This window comes from Oncorhynchus clarkii, chromosome 24 (assembly GCF_045791955.1).
Source record: "Oncorhynchus clarkii lewisi isolate Uvic-CL-2024 chromosome 24, UVic_Ocla_1.0, whole genome shotgun sequence".
Taxonomy (NCBI): Eukaryota; Metazoa; Chordata; class Actinopteri; order Salmoniformes; family Salmonidae; genus Oncorhynchus; species Oncorhynchus clarkii.
Genome location: NC_092170.1, coordinates 9347851 through 9365510, shown reverse-complemented (window position 1 = coordinate 9365510; position 17660 = coordinate 9347851). Strand labels below are relative to the sequence as shown.

The window sequence follows — 17660 nt, the reverse complement described above, 5'->3', positions numbered from 1 at the left end:
CATTAGGGCTGGTACATACCACTAACAGAGTTGGGAAAAACCTCCTAGCAAACCCAGCGGAGCAGAGAGTTACAACAATTATCTCTGCCCTTGAGCACGAGGACACTGGTATGGAAAAACACTCGCCTAAATAGCAACTCTATGGCAAGGCAACGTGCAGTCAGTGGACCACCGGTGTCATATTGTAACAGCTATGGGGTCAATTGAACTGGACAGCTCTGCTCTGGTGACTTACACAACAGCACAAGGGTTGGTTCTCTCAACACTGCAGAATGCCTGCTGCATTCCAATGATAAGCAGCACTATGGTTAGGCCTCATGTTGGGGCTGTGTCAGTTTCCCATGAGTCTGTGTTGAGTTCTGGGGCGCGTTCAGCAGGACACATCGTTGTGGAACATTCAGCTATTTCTATGTTATAAAGAGCTGAACAGACAGGCATCACTGACATGTAAAGTAAGGAATCGCGTTGGCCGTATGTGTGGCATTTCTATCATGAACGTTCCACAACGTTTTCCTAATGAACTCACCCCTGTCCTATGGTTGTGTTTGTCTGTTGGTTTATTGTCAGTCAGTCCGACAGTGGGAGGGCATACCTGTGTGTTTGTTCTGCCGCTGGCTGGTGCCGGGCGCCGAGGAAGGGGAGGAGCCATTTCCCCGAGGCAGGAAGACGGCGGCGCCCTTCACAGTCAGGAAGCTGTCGCTGATGCTGATTGGAGAGAGAAAACACAGGGTCACAGAGGGGCCAGAGACCGAGGCTAACAGAATGTTCCGGGCTAGAGGTTCACACACACACACACAGAGCTTCATTCTTCATAAGTCAGTCTGAAGAGCAACAACAACAACGTGGTCCAGGCGCTAGCTACAACCCGGTGTAACTACATGTAATAAACAGACAGAGCCACGTGCACTCCAGCACAGAACACAATGTTCCCCTCTGGCCAGGCCATATCCCCTTAACAGCTGGGGGCTGAGGGTCAGTTAGAGCCCCCCTCTGCACAACTGGCTCAGATGGAGCAGAGCTCCCGCTGTGGGAGTTCATGTGCGGGATCACTCCTCTGTGGTACCACATAATCACGTTAACTATAGTACACAGCACACCATCACCACACTAGAACAAGAGGCGAGGTCACGCGATCTACAGGGGTTACTAGCTGATGGAGATGGTGTGTGTACATACGAGTGTGTAGCTTACATCTCCACTATCTGCACAGCACAAAACATATTCTCACATGGTGGCACACTGACCTTAACTCATATCAGAGGGCGAGGAGACCTACTGAAGACTGTCAGGTGACTGATACAGGCCTAGGCAACCATTGACCCCATACAGGCCTAGGCTACCATTGACCCCATACAGGCCTAGGCTACCATTGACCCCATACAGGCCTAGGCTACCATTGACCCCATACAGGCCTAGGCTACCATTGACCCCATACAGGCCTAGGCTACCATTGTGCCTTACTGACCCCCATGTGAAGTGTGTCTTGATTATGAGCTGCTACTATGCTAAGCCCCATGTACTGATCCATACAGCCAGCCTCATTTCCACCACACAATCACATCTTGCGTGGATGATTGGGAGGCATAGAGTCAGTATCGTCCGTCGGTCTTTGTCCTCCCTCACAGACAGACACAGGATGGGGAAATGAGCAACGATGAGCCGAATAGCAGAAGCATGGGGGTGGCATGGCAGAGAGAGGCTGTGCAATCTGAGGAGGACACGCCTTGACCACAAATAGAAAGAAAACAAAGAGAGAGAGAGAAAAAAAAAAAAAAAAAAAACCCAGCCGTTTCCTCCTACTTCACCATCTCTCGCGTCCACCGTCTTCAAACCGCTATGTCGCTGTGTTTCACACAAACTTTTCTCCCCTCCTGTACAGCTGTATCTAACCATGTCTGAACCACGGGGTGTAGCACATGCAAGCCCGGGGCAGGAAGGAGGAGCAAAGCAGCACCTCGCATGGTGTGTACAGTGCGTGCGTTTGTGTGCACGCGAAAGAGTGAGAAAGCGAGAGAGAGAGTTAAGCATTCACCTTGTGTTTTCCACTACGGGACACCTGAAAACGATGAGTAGCCTATCAGAATCAGACAGACCGCACCACAGGCAGCAGCGGCAGACAGGACAGAGCTCCAGCAGGAAGCGGCACAATGTCAAGTGTAATACAACACTGACCCCTCAGCGAAGGGCTTTGCACCTCCCGCCGGCATAGGAATCCAAAACTAGGTAGCCAGACATACATCACTGTCGAGTGGATCTTTACTGTTGCTACAAAATATATTTGTTCTTTAAAATTACTACAAATAAAATAACTCAAATTAAATAAATGACTATACAATGACTAGACTGCCTTGATCAGCCACTGTAATTCACATTCAAATGAAGCACGGGAAATGGCTCTCCTTCGGGTGCATCTTTACTGTGTAAGATAAACCCAACAGTCGGATCAGTAGACAAAAAGGGGGCATTGTTGTCCACTAACTATCTAGAACACTCCGTGTAACTGGTTCCAATGTGAAATATTATCCACACCTCAACTGATAAAGGCTACGGCTGATCATTTCCCCAATGTAGTTTGAAACTCAAACACGGTCCGTCGTAAATATTTCAGAACTATTCTGACTATGCTAGAGTGTTCTGAATCACCACTATGCGAGCGTGTCCCAAACGGCACCCCAATCCTGAAATAGTGCACTACTTTTGACCAGAGCCCTATGGGTGCAGCCCCTAACAGTGGAAATAATGAGTGTGGCTGTATGATGGTAGAAAGAGAGCCACTCTAGACTAGAGCAGCTTTGGCCCTGATTCATGTCTACGGGTAGCAGGAGCGGGCATTGAGGCAGAGGGCGACACTCATCTTTCAGCATGCAGCACAGGGCAGTACTTGTTAGGGCACAGACACAAATCACCACTATGTGAGAGGCCCTTCTCTGATAGCACCCCACTCTCCTCCTACGCCCAGAAAGACGTGTGTGTGTGTGTGTGTGTGTGTGTGACTGACATCCCCCCTCCCCTCCCATATTAGTTCCACTAACTAGGAGAGAGATAAATATAGGCCCAGGCTACAGAGGCCTGGCTGCCATGGCCAGTGCTGCTCAAGGCTTTATGAGTTCAGGCCAGAAAGATAGGGGCTGTGGTGGTGCGAGTGTGAGAGAGAGTGTGAGGCGGATAGAGGGGCTGCATTCTAGCACTTCCAAAGGTACAGATTAGGCAATGAGAGAGAGGTGCCCGCACTCACTCGTACAGAGATGTGAATGAGCGAGCTATGTTTAAATACAGAGCAAGAGTAGCCTAACGGACGAGGGGAGATAATTATCCCAGAGACCCTGAGAGCGAGAGAGAGAAGCAGACAGGGAAAGAGACAAAAAAAGCAAGACTAAAGATAAACTGACTCAACCGGAGTGCGTTTCTAGGGCTGGATTGGAGTCTTGAGTCCCAGTTTCTAGTAAGTGCCGTCGGGCGTGGGACTAATTCCGGTAAACAGACCTAGCTTCCTCATAGGGCTGGATCGCAGGGACAGAGGTATTCAAGTTAAAGGCCCCGGGCCTATTCTGAGAGGAGGAAATCCCTCATCTACCACCACACCTACATCAAACTCCAATCCACTGGAATGAAGGTGGGGTCCCATCAGCGCTGAGACGTTAGAAAGCAGCCTGTGTTCAAATCAAAGGGTGCATCCCATTCCCAACTAGGGGTGTGAACAGTTAAAAACATTGGGATCATTACCATTTACAAAGAAACCCAAACCGAAAAAACAGTGCATTTATCACTAACAGGGCTCATTCATTATCAAAGTTTTTTTTTTAAATTTTAACAAATACCTAACGCAACAATGATGTAATGTTACTAGGAGGAGAAAGGCATCTTTCAAATGATTTCCCATGGTTATAAAGTGCTCTGCACGTCGTCGTCGTTAACAGTTGGAAGCGCGGCAGAGAGTGAGGCAGGGAAGTAAACAGCAGCGAAGTTCTGTATGGCTTTACTTTGATAAATGTTCAATGAAAAAGGTGGTTAAATAAATACACAAACCTGCAAGGTGGAATTGCGCTACAGTGGCAGTGTGGGTGCCATGCTTAACCATCTGAAAGGGAGGCACCGCGAGACCCCAACCCGTTTCTGGCGGCAGAGAGAAAAATCAGTGCTGATTACAGAAATGATTTCAGTTGATACGTAGACATGGTCAACGGTAGAGGATGTCCTCTTCACTGGCCTGATAGCATATCAAGAAGCCATGTCGAAGAACCCCGACTGCCTGAATGGAAAACTTGTACAATGCAAGTATAAAGCGCAAGCATACGTCACTGCAACGAGCCACCACATCGATGAGAAGTGGGTCATTTTGTCCCATGTGCTGACAACTGAGAAAATAGAGGGGGATATGGCAGAGAAGCTACAACGGCATAAACTACCAGCAGTAAAGTGCACACCATCTGGTAAGTAGCCAGGATTGTGGTAAATTGAACTGCACTGCCCCCTAGAGGTTACACAGGATCCTATCTGAATTGTGAATTCACGGCATTTAATGTTTTTTTTCTTATTGTTTAAAACTATAGAATATTGCAGTTTAAACGTTCAAAACACTTGTCACATCCCCATTCCCTACATAGTGCTACTAGTAGCATCGTCATGGTAATGTCTCACTAGACTGCTGCTGAACCAGACATGTAAAACATCTCATTAACATCAATGTCTCCTGTTCCGTTTAGTGTTGTTCCTATATTATGGACCACTACTTATGACACACAATCACACCTTAAATCTGGCTTCCCTGTATGGCTGCCAATCTTTACACACCCCCTTAAAATCGTTCAGATTTCAGGTTTCCAGCAGGAATCCAAACACTGTAAACCTACAATTAGCCCAGCCCATTGTTAAACATTAAAGTCTTGCTGACACACAGGCATTCCTCTGGCTATTTATAGAACGGTTAGACACTAACAACAAAATCGGTTTGTAAATCAAAACCCATTGATTTCTGGATTGTTTGGTTTGACAGAGATATCGAGAAAAGGAAACCATGACGCCATCATATAGCCTATAGCTGGTTTACCTACCCCAACAAGGCTAAGAGAAAACATACTAAAACCCGGCCAAAGTTTTCCTCCAAAACACGGAAGTTGGCTTTCTTACATCTGGTGCCATTTATGGCGTACAAGTGCCTGTGCGGGCCAGCGAGAGTGTGAGTGTACAGTACGTGTTTCAAATGAAGACAAACAAAGTCTAGGCTATTCAAATGACTAACTAGTCCAGACCATATAACAACGATGACAGCCCTCGTCATACACACAAGTAAACTAGTGAGTGAGGAAATAAACTCAGCAAAAAAAGAAACGCCCCTTTTTCAAGACCCTGTCTTTCAAAGATAATTTGTAAAAATCCAAATAACTTCAGATCTTCATTGTAAAGGGTTTAAACAATGTTTCCCATGCTTGTTTAATGGACCATAAACAATGAATGAACATGCACCTGTGGAACGGTCATTAAGACACTAACAGCTTACAGACGGTAGGCAATTAAGGTCACAGTTATGAAAACTTAGGACACTAAAGAGGCCTTTCTACAGACTCTGAATAACACCAAAAGAAAGATGCCCAGGGTCCCTGCTCAAATGCTTTAACATGCCTTAGGCATGCTACAAGGAGGCACGAGGACTGCAAATGTGGCCAGGGCAATAAATTGCAAAGTCCGTACTGTGAGACGCCTAAGACAGTGCTACAGGGAGACAGGACGGACAGCTGATCATCCTCGCAGTGGCAGACCATGTGTAACAACACCTGCACAGGATCGGTACAACACACCTGCGGGAAAGGTACAGGATGGCAACAACTGCCTGAGTTACACCAGGAACGCACAATCCCTCCACCAATGTCGCCTATGGGCACAAACCCACCGTCGCTGGACCAGACAGGACGGGCAAAAAGTGCTCAACTGACGAGTCACGGTTTTGTCTCACCAGGGGTGATGGTCGGATTTGCGTTTATCGTCGAAGGAATGAGCGTTACACCGAGGTCTGTACTCTGGAGCAGGATCGATTTGGAGATGGAGGGTCCGTCATGGTCTGGGGCGGTGTGTCACAGCATCATCGGACTGAGCTGGAGGTCTTTGCAGGCAATCTCATCATTGTACGTTACAGGGAAGACATCCTCCTCCCTCATGTGGTATCCTTCCTGCAGGCTTATGCTGACATGACCCTCCAGCATGACAATGCCACCAGCCATACTGCTCGTTCTGTACGTGACTTCCTGCAAGACAGGAATGTCAGTGTTCTGCCATGGCCAGCGAAGAGCCCGGATCTTAATCCCATTGAGCATGTCTGGGACCTGTTGGATCGGAGGGTGAGGGGCAGGGCCATTCCCCCCCAGAAATGTCAGGGAACTTGCAGGTGCCTTGGTGGAAGAGTGGGGTAACATCTCACAGCAAGAACTGGCACATCTGGTTCAGTCCATGAGGAGGAGATGCACTGCAGTACTTAATGCAGCTGGTGGCCACACCAGATACTGACTGTTACTTTTGATTTTGACCCCCCCCTTTGTTCAGGGACACATTACTCCATTTCTGTTAGTCACATGTCAGTGGAACTTGTTCAGTTTGTCTCAGTTGTTGAATCTTGTTATGTTCATACAAATACCTACACATGTTAAGTTTGCTGAAAATAAAACGCAGTTGACAGTGAGAGGACGTTTCTTTTTTTTGCTGAGTTTACAAAGCACCCACGCTACAAATAAGGCCCGCACTATCAGCAATGACATCTAATATCCCCCATAAACAAATAAGTAGTACTACTACCCATGTAGCGATGGAAACCAGTGCAGAGTTAGTAAATGGACAGCTGACAACACATTTGCATGTCTTCGTTCAGCACTCGTCAGAGCAAATGGTCAATCAATGCAAAACTCAGTCAGGAGCAACATCAGGGTTGCGTAACATCCATGGCCTAGACAGCCAGTCATTGTCACAGGGGAATGTCTAAAAAAAAAAAGAAGTTAATTGCAGCTTTGATGGTGCGGTATTTTGCAACACAGATATGGCCTTTTTGATTCAAGCATATCGCATTGGTTCATCCAAAACACTGATCAAGTCTGTATTGATGAACTGCTACTGCCCTGAAACACACTGTAGACCTAGACTAAAACTCTGGAGCAAGGGTGTCTAGGCTAGTTCCAACATATTGACACTTAACAGCACACTGTATAAAAACTTAAATTAATCTGATGGACTTACAACTGGAAATACAGGTTCCCTTGAGTGCTTTCCTACACAACAAATACAACCCACTACCCACCCTTCACCCTACCTACCCTTCATCAGGTAGGCCATTTATCTGTATTCAAAGCACTCCACTTAACGGGTGAGTTCTAATCATTCCTGTATTACGTTCACACCTGTACTACATGCCAGCTATCAAATCATTCTCTGGCCGGCCACCTGGATCTGATGACTGGTCTCACACTGTATAAAAACAGAGGAACAAGTATGAACACCTCAGCCAATCAGCCCAGTTGGAATGGCTGAAAGCTTCAGAACAAAAAGCTTCAACTCAAAAACACAGATAGATGGGCTATAGAATATTCTTAGGACACGTAATACAACAAATCAGCCAAAGCATAATTGATAAGCTATAAATATATTGTATATATTTAAGCAGCACACACAAAAAAATCAAAGGGCCTGCCATACACCTGGGGAAGCCAGTTTAGGGGCTTAGAGGACACAGAGGAAAGCCATACACCTGAAAAAGGGGGGTGACTTGAGACTGGCAGTTCATAGAGCAGACACTGATGCTTTATATGGATATCTAACTGACAGGATTCGTCAGACCAGTTTGGAGACAGCCAGGTAGATGATTCAGATATTACGCCATGCAGTCAAAGATAACCCATTGTGCTATCTGTGCTTTTATTTCTCAACCAGGAGAGGAAGCCCGGTCAAGATGACTTGCATCCTGTTACGTCACTCTCGGGAAATGCATGCAGTCAGGATGGACTGTCACAACGTTATTAGAAATGTGTTCGATACCTTCACAATAAATGTTGCAACATCTGAGAAGAGTGACAACTGAGCCAAAGTAAATTAACTTCAATATAGCATGTCCACTACATGGGGAAATTGTTCCTGTTTGCAAATTATTATAGTGGGGAAATGTTTTCGTAATTTTAAAATCACAAAAATATTAATCGCAAAAAAATGCACAACTTACAGTTGGTTGATTTGGTTCTGAGACACAACTCCGTTGTCGGAGAAGGAGGGCGTCATTTTCACTCCGCAGCAGGAGCAGAAGCAGCCCTCCGCCGAGCTCCCGGTGGCGGACACACTACCGAGCGTCATGACTGGACCACCGAACCGTAGACCGATAGTTAATGAGACCTGCGGCGTCAAATATCCTAGAAAATGTTCACTCCAATCCGACCATGGTCAACACGTATTAGTCCAACGAACCCAATAGATATTTGACAGTATGTATGTCGACCTATCTCCTTAGCGGCATTATAAAATAGGCAGCTAGAAAATAAAGTATCCTGTTTGTAAGATAAAAACGTGTAGCCTATCAGAAAATTATGAAACACACATTTTACTGGATATGAAGTACAGTATTATTTAATTGCAACACAAATTCCGTAACACCGTACGGTAGAGGATCCTTCAGAACAACCTATAATCAATATCTGTCAATGAAGAGCACTCGTGTCCGCCCTAAAGTAAAAGCTTTCAACTTCTAAACAGGACACAACCAGGCACTACAAACTCAGCTCGTGGGAGGGAGGAGTTGCTGACATGTGCTAAGAAGGGCCCGATGGAAAGGGGAGGGGAGGGCGACAAGGAGACACAACACATTGGGCACACCTGCAGCGACAAGGTTGTGGAAGAGTAAGCCATATTTATGACTGACAAGTACAGTGAGGTGCTGAAGAGTTAAAGTACAGAACGAGCACACAGGTAACTGCCAAAATAAAGGAAACACCAACAGTCTTAATAGGGCAATGGGCCACCGTGAGCCAGAACAGCTTCAATGCACCTTAGCATAGATTCTACAACTATCTGGAACTCTATTGGCGGGATGGAAACCCCATTCTTCCCTGAGAAACACAATAAGTTTGTGTTTTGTTGAGGGTGGTGGAAAACACAGTCTCAGGCACCACTCCAGAATCTCCCATAAGTGTTCAATTGGGTTGAGATCTGGAGACAGACGGGCATGGCATATGGTTAACATCATTTTAATCTCAGGAACCACACCTGTGGGGATACACCTGCTTACAATATACTTTGTATCCCTCATTTACTCAAGCGGTTCCATTATTTTTGGCAGACCTGAACATTGCAACCACATGCTCTGTGACAGCTGTGTTTACCAACAACTCACTCCTTGGGACTGCACTCGTGGACACTGCTTCACCTTACAGAGTACACCTGGACAGCAACCTGACAAAGTCTCAAACAACGCAGCTAAATAACTGAGTAAATTGGATTTGAGAACAAACTGCAAAACGAGCTGTACCTTTGCCATTCCGATCAGATGTAAGGTGAACCAGATCATATTCGTGGAGTGAGAGACTGATCTCCTTTCTCACACTGACCAGGAGACAGATGTTACGCAAGGGCCCACATGAGAGGAAGACCAGGCGCTCTGTCAGTAAGAATACAAGGTGCACAAAGCTTCTACCTGATAGACACATTGTCCATGGGGTGCATGTCAGTAGGAAAGGCCCATCAACTTATTCTAAACACCTACTCAAACCAAAATGGCACCACACCTGTAAATTATCTGCCCCATTGTTATACAAAAACTATTTTGCGATGCTCATCTTAGGCCAGACTCATGTGTTGGCCTGTTATCTGGAGCAGACTGTCAAGCGATATACCGTTTTTAAAATAGGAAAGTGAGAGGTCTATAAGGCAGTGTAAAATAGGATACGAGGGCCCCCGTGTTTACAACCCATCTGAACTTTGTTCTATTCCACTGGGGTTGAGATCATTTGGGCTCCACTCGGCTACAATAGAGGAATATCAATTGTGTTTCTTTGTTTCCTCGTGTCCGCTCTCCTTGCTTCCTTTTCAAAAACACATTGAGGAGAAGGTCAGATTCCTCTAGGACCTTCTCCTCCAATGTGTTTTGAGGAGGCGGCAAGGAGGAAAGAGGACATGAGTCAAGGAAATACAATTAAGATGCACCCAATGTCATATAAAATGCTAGATAGTTAAGGGATTGTTATTACCAAGAATATACTTATCTTAACTCGACTTACAGTTTGTGCCCATTTCAGACTTTAGAGAAGTGTTAAACTTCGACTTTTGCATATATCACTCAATGCCAATGGGAGACGTTATAAAAGTGGAACAGAGATCTCAAGCTCAAGTACAGAAGTTCGTCACTGATCAAATCAAATTTTATTTGTCACATGTGCCAAATACAACAGGTGTAGACCTTACTGTGAAATGCTTACTTACAAGCACTTAACCAACAATGCATTTCAAGAAAGAGTAAAAAAAAAAAATCTAAAATCAGTCAAAAAGTTACAAGAAAAGTACATAACAATAACGAGGCTATATACAGGGAGTACTGGTAATGAGTCAATGTGCGGGGGTACAGGTTAGTCGAGGTAATCACAACAGTATCCAGAGAGCTAAGTGACAAAGCGGACTCTATGGAAGCTATTTTAGTGCCGTCTGTTGGTGTCAATCAATGTTCCTAAGTCTCTGTACAAACAAGGCAGGCAACCGTACAGTATTTAAGGTCTGCTCTACAATGAGTCCCCAGAAAGTCAACAGCTCCATCTCCTCTTTCCTGCTCCCCTTTGTCCCTCGTCTCCGAACCAAGAGAAGCCAGTCAAGGAATTTCACTTCAGCACGACCTGGCCTTGAATGAAAGAATGAAAGCGGTAATGCGTGTACACAACAAAGGCAATAGTTCTGAGAACACAGCTCTTCCCCTGTCCTTTACTTCCTTCCTTCATTCCTGGTCCGCTTCAGCCAAAACAAACATTGTATAGGCTTACATGGCTAAATGTCCACCTAATAAAAACAGGCCATAGTCCATTTAATAACTAAGCTATAGCTTCATTTGGTCTCACTCATACTGGAAAGCTCCCCCCCTCATCCCCCCCCTTCACCAAATGGTGGAGGCCAATGTACTTTCAAATGCTTTCCCAAATGCTCTCTTTCCTCGGTTCCAGAGAGGCTAGGTCTGTAAGCTGTATTATGCAAATGTGGGGCACTTAGTCAAAACACACCATTGATGTTTCCACTCCCCACTGTATGCCATTACCCAAGACACTACATAACACATGCAGCTGGCACACAAACAGGGAGCTACTATGCAAGTTCCTCTCTAAAGTCATAAAACCTAAGTGGCCAGAGAAAAGATGAGAAGGCTAGCCGCGACGGCGTGGGACATGGTTACACTCCGTGTTTACAATGTGTGTGTGTGTGTGTGTGTGTAACACTTGACCCCTCGTGCACTCAGAATAACATGACAGGGAAGGAGACGTAGAAACACACACACACACACACACACAGCTGGGCGTCTTTGGTTAGAGGGCCTCGTCACATGGTCTTCTCCATTCCATTCAGCAGGTCAGGAGGTTTAGCCAGTCACCCACTGTGTCATCATCCCAGCCAAACAACACATTAAAAAGCACTGTGTGACCAGCATCTGTGCTAGTTATGTGGCACAGAATGTTTTGCACAACTTTTAATAGGCGAGACCCACTACTAAATCACATCGTTTGACTCTGGTAATAGGGTCCGAACATGTGGGGGCAACACGTGAGTCCGAGTGCGCAATAGCTTGTCCCTCTCTCGCTCTTTGAATGAGAGTTAGCAGAAAAAAGGTCAAGTTTTACAGGCAGCAGTCAGTCACTGGGTCTCTGTGTACTCCCAAGTAACCCCTTAAAACCCAGCTAGCAGCTGCTTCCTATAGGCCTGCTGCACTGGAGCTAGTTGGAGAAGCACAGGGCTGAAATGAGGCAAGCCGAACACCTAGTCTACACTAACTGCAGCACTAGTAAGACAGGACAAACAATACAAGGCCAAGCACAGGCTAATGCATGCCCCGTCAAGCTAAAGTGTTTACCTACCACCTCGCCTATTTGGTTGTGATCCGAGAACCTTCGGACGTAAGTGAAGGGATAAAAAAAACGAGACACTTAAGGCACCAGGAATTAGAAGGATAACAGTGATATGATCAGGAAAATCATTGTCAGTGGAGGTTAGTAGGGCGGTGCAGGTAGCCAGGAGAGGTGTTCCCACCTGACAGACAGGTGTGAGAAACAGGCTGAATGAATGAATGAGGACTCCAGGCCAAGGGTTTGAGTCAGCATGTACAGCTAGCTGGCTGCTGACTCAAACCATTTCCAAACCATGCCATTTCCTTCCCACAACCGGTAATGGGACTGCGTGAACACTGAGCACAAGGTAACCCAAATCCAGTAGAACCTGCTCTGCCAGCCACAACTGAGTGGCTGCAGCAGGCACATAGATAATATAGCCAACCTGCGCCCCTCCCACTCGCCAAGTGCCTTTTTGGGTGGTGGTAATTTATTTTTAAATAAAGTTGTTGTTCTGAACCCATTGCCCGCAAGTCGTTGTGAAGTTCACCACCCCGTCCATTGGTAATGCGCCTGTTGGTCTGCCCTGTACAGCGCTTGCGCACGCCCGGTTGCACCCGTTACCAAGTCCGCCTTACCCTGGGATTGTGCACACCCATTATCCAAACATGCATAGCTTGAGATGTGGTCACCGATTGAGTGTGTGTGGGTGTATAGCTAGCTACCTCGTTTGAATAGCCACAGTACTGCCACAGATGCATAACTTTTGATTATCAATCGATTTACATCGTCAATATTCGATCTGGTTGGCTGAAACGCGCAGCAGAGAGGTAGAGAGGATTGGCTGCATCAACGACCCGCCGACTCAACTCCATCCCTTCTTCAGTCGGCAGCAGCAACACCGATAGTCTAGACTAGCTAAATCACCATATATCATCATGAAGATTAATATAATATTATAAAGTTATTGATACAGCGTCGAAGATAAATCACCAATCAGTAAAAATCACATCAGTAAAATAAAATCGACTTGCAGGTTTCATCAGCATCAATTGATCAGCTGATCGCCCATCCTCTTTTCCCAACGTCAATCATGTCTTTAGGAAGCACTGTAACTACATAACTGAAAGTATGTGGACACCTGCTCGTCGAACATTTCATTCCAAAATCATGGACATTAATATGGAGTAGGTCCTCCCTTTGCCGCTATAACAGCCCACTCTTTTGGGAAGGCTTCCCACTTGTTGTTGGAACATTGCTGCGGGACATGCTTCCATTCAGCCACAAGAGCATTAGTGAGGTCGGGCACTTAGGACTGGCTTGCAGTCGGCGTTCCAGTTCATCCCAAAGGTGTTCGATGGGGTTGAGGTCAGGGCTCTGTGCAGGCCAGTCAACTTCTTCCACGCCGATCTTGACAATCCATTTCTGTATTGACCTCACATTATGCACGGGGGCATTGTCATGCTGAAACATGAAAGGGTCTTCCCCAAACTGTTGCCACAAAGTTGGAAGCACAGAATCGTCTAGAATGGTCATTGTATGCTGTAGCGTTAAGATTTCCTTTCACTAGAATTAAGGACCCTAGACCAAACCATGAAAAACAGCCCCAGTGAGGATCCAAAAAGGTGACCCCCCCCCCCCAACTAAAAACACTGCTAGGGGGGTACTTTAGAAAATGTTTTATTAGCTTTAAAATGCTAACATTTCTAGTGACTTTTAGGCTGGATCCCATCTTGAAATGCAGGTTAACTGTGTACTAACTAACCAACAAAGAATATGATAAGTCTGTGTGTGAAATAAAAAGTGGTTATTGTGAACCAAACTCATAGCTAAACATTTTAAGGAAAGCAATCCGATGATGTTTGTTGCCTAGACTTTACTGCAAATGACACTCAAGTCCAGAGAAAAACACAATATTGCAGTTAGCCATGACAGCCTTTATAATAGAACGCTCGTGACCACACAATCTAAAATATCGCACTTGGGAAAGAAACATCTTAAAGTAGAAAATGAAACCGGCATTCTATTTTTGCTCTATTATAATGGCCACTATAGTACACATTGATTAATTGCACAAAGCTACATGTGTGTAAAAATAACATTCAATAAGTTAAAAAATATATATATCCCCTCTCACAAAAATGTTACAGTATGTCAAGTACAACAACAAAAGCAATATATAAAATGGGCTACACTGAGCATTAGTACGTTCTACACTTTGCCTGTGTACATCTGTTTTACAATGTGCCAACAGCAGAGAAAGAGGCCCTTTGTTGGTATAATTGATCTCTTTCAGGCAGAGAGTACACTTGGCATACCCCTTTTTCTACACCTCATTGAAAAAAAAGTGGGAAAGTGTGGTGTTCCTTTCACCTCTGTCGGCATCCAGTTTAAGCCAGGCCCAGCTACACTTGATCCCTGAATCCACTTGTGTAACAAGCAACGCCTCATTTTTCACCTAATTATCCCATTCTGAAAATTAACCACAGAGGGAAAACATTAGCTAGCTATGAACTAACTAGTTAACATTTCACAGGATTGCCAGAGTCCAGTGAGCAACTAATGTTAAACTCACCCCATTCCGTACAAAATGTGCGTAACCGCGACATTCAAACGAGGCTGCAATGAAAACGACTGTAGTGACTGTTGGCATCAAAATCCGGGGTGTGAACTACGTTTCGATTCAGCGTTGATTGACATGGTAATGGACTAACAGTATTGGAGAAGAGATGAAAAAAACGGACCCCTCTGACGCTGTACGTTACATCCTGACGTGTCACTACGTAATGTACAGCGTGCATTTGCAACAATTTTGTGCCGTACAGCCTCTTTCCACCAGGGGTAGCCCTTCTCTCGCAGATTAAAATCATGCTTAACAATATACACTTGTAAGAAAACTTCATTATTCTTGTCTAAATGAATATAATTATTGCTAATATTAAACTAATATTTCATGACTAGGGTGCCAAATTGCATTTTTTGCGCGTCATAACTGCGAGCCATCATGACTCAAAAGCCGGAACAGCTGCAGTTCACTTGTGAGGCTAACGTTAGCGCAGCCCTAAACCCCTCTTCAAATTCGACAAACCTTCAAACAGGTAAGTGATGAGACATTGCATAAACTTTGTTTTATTTACATTTTAAAGTTGATTTGTTGAACAAATCGGGTGAAAAAAACTGCTTCCTCACACACCATATTTCCCCCTTTCACGATCACTTCGTAGCCTTTGCTGCCCACCCGCCATTATTAAAAAGACCCGACGGAGCTCATGGCCTTCTTGAATTATGGGAATCATGAAGGTCTCGTCATTGATTTTCCTGGAAAGGGGAGAAATTGTGCTTTACATTGATTTTACAGTTGATCTGAAAGTATTACGTTTTTTGGACGCAAAAATAAGGTTAATTGTACGGACCAAAGTGATGTACAAAAGTGAGTGTGTTTACGTTAACGTTATAGCTTGAGGAACGGCAAGGAGTAATACACACCAGTTAACACTATAGCTAATTGGTTCCTCGGGAACATTAAAGTTATCTTATCTGATGTAACGTTAGCTAGCTAACTGTGACTGACTTTGTTAGCAAGCTAATTTTCACAAACTCAATTATTTGATCAGCTAGATCAAGTTAGATAATGTTGCTCAACATTTCTCTGGCTAGCTAACAGATAATTTGATCCAGCTACTGTAGCAAGATAATAGTACTTAATGCTAACAAAACCTGTTCCATCACACTTGCTCCCTCACCTCAAACTTTCCAAATACCAGTTTTTTGATTACAGCTCATGAAGTACGCTTCATCACCAAATCAAACTGCCTTTCCACTCTCCGCTGTCTCTCCAGAACGCGCACTGATGCTGTAACTAGCAAGTTGGTTGTCTCTTCATTCGTGTGCTGCATCCTGTTATGTGAACGGCAGGCTGAGCCCAGGCTCGAGCCTTGGATATAGATATTATTGCTCCCAAACGCGCATCACTGGTTTGCTTACAGCCATTAGTGACCCAAATGTACATATTAGAGAAGCCCCCAGTCACAAAAATCTACAGAAATGAGTTGACCTATTTTGGATTAAAAACGGTGAATTTCGCCAAAAGGTGACTAGTTTGCATCCCTGTGCTCCAGAGTTCAATGGCGACGAGCTTTACACCACTTCAGCCGAAGCTTGGCATTGCACATGGTGATCTTAGGCTTGTGTGCGGCTGCTCGGCCATGGAAACCCATTTTATGAATCTCCTGACAAACAGTTGTGCCGCCGTTGCTTCCAGAGGCAGTTTGGAACTCGGAGCTCTTTAGTAAGGCCGTTCTACTGCCAATGTTTGTCTATGGAGATTGCATGGAAGTGTGCTCAATTTCATACACCTGTGAGCAAACGGTGTGGCTAAAATAGCTCAATCCATTAATTTGAAGCGGTGCCCACATACATTTGTATACATAGTGTAGCTTGCTTATAATTAGTGACGAGTGAATGTGTCACAGAAATAAACAGACCTATGCTCAATAATTTAAATCTATACAGGAGATATGTTATGAATTGAGATTTTTAAAGGTGTTATTTTTTTTATTTTTTTTTTAAACCTGCCCGCTGAAAGGTCTGTGCACGGCCCTGCACATCAGTGTGTCTACCATCTCAAATCTTACGAGAGCCATGTTGACGTTAACAGTCGAAAGGAAATGCCTACTGATAACAATGAATACAGGGTCACAGAGAGAACCCTGAACATCCTATAGCCGATCCCTTCTCCCCCTCAATAGGCCTGCAGTCCAACAGCACTCTCCTTACTATTAAACGACAATGAAGTAGACTGTCCTATATAGTATGCTGTCCTTGACATTCATCGCCGTGCATACACGTCGCACAGCCAGAGCACAGATTCATGTATTAAAGTATGTTACATTTAAAATCAGAGCCGTGGGACCAACAGCTGTCGTGTCTTTCACATGCGTGTTTGTGCGTGGCACAGAATAGATGATATTGGCACTCTTACCATAACTGGTAAAGACTAAGCAAAACGTGGAACATTGAGTACCGCACAATTTTTCCCCCTGAAACATCGCCTTCAATGTATTTCTAGTACTGGAATCCTTATGAGGGATGGATGGATGTTTGTATGCAACTGATAATTTGGGCTTCTTGTTACATAACCAATGAGGGGGTCAGGCTGTTACAATAAAGGGGTTGGGTGAGGAGGGGAATTGGCAAAAGAGGCAGCCAAATGACAAAATAGCCCAAGATCTGAACACTCTCACAGAGGACATTGAATGGGCAGGGCGGGGGGGAAATGACCTCACCATCGCAATAGTATTACCTAATAGATAATTGAGCCCACATGTCCTGCAGCATTGGAGTGCAGAGTGAAGTCAGTGCAAAGCATAATGGGCGTTAAATGTTCTGTTATGGGGTTGTACTGGCCAAATGCACACAATGTCATGTTGGCTCCTTCTCAGCATGAAGCCAAACAGTTCGCAGTGGTAGAGCCAGTATGTTTGCAAACTAGAACTGCACTGGTATGGAGAACTCTGATACCTACCTTGCATTAGCAGAATTCAATAGACTAATTGCTGACCAGAAGTAAAATGAAATCAATGCACAGAAAATATGCTACATTGCAAGGGTTAGGTGTACATA

General features: G+C 44.9%; 1 protein-coding gene across 4 annotated transcripts in view; it reads right to left on the bottom strand.

Annotated features, from left to right (window-relative positions):
• LOC139382732 (protein phosphatase Slingshot homolog 2-like) overlaps positions 1-17660 on the bottom strand; it is a 43706-nt gene that overhangs the window by 11235 nt on the left and 14811 nt on the right. The window contains exons 1-3 of one of the 4 annotated variants that reach the window (XM_071126843.1): positions 8195-8335; positions 4027-4113; positions 593-705 (exon numbers count right to left, since the gene is read on the bottom strand). Coding sequence is in view for 2 of the 4 variants with exons in the window: in XM_071126841.1 (XP_070982942.1) it covers positions 593-705; positions 8195-8322 (241 nt within the window). In the remaining 2 variants the exon portion in view is untranslated. Of the gene's footprint in view, positions 1-592; positions 706-4026; positions 4114-8194; positions 8713-10716; positions 10801-17660 lie in introns of those variants that run through there. The other 3 variants (XM_071126844.1, XM_071126841.1, XM_071126842.1) reach the window with 3 other exon arrangements.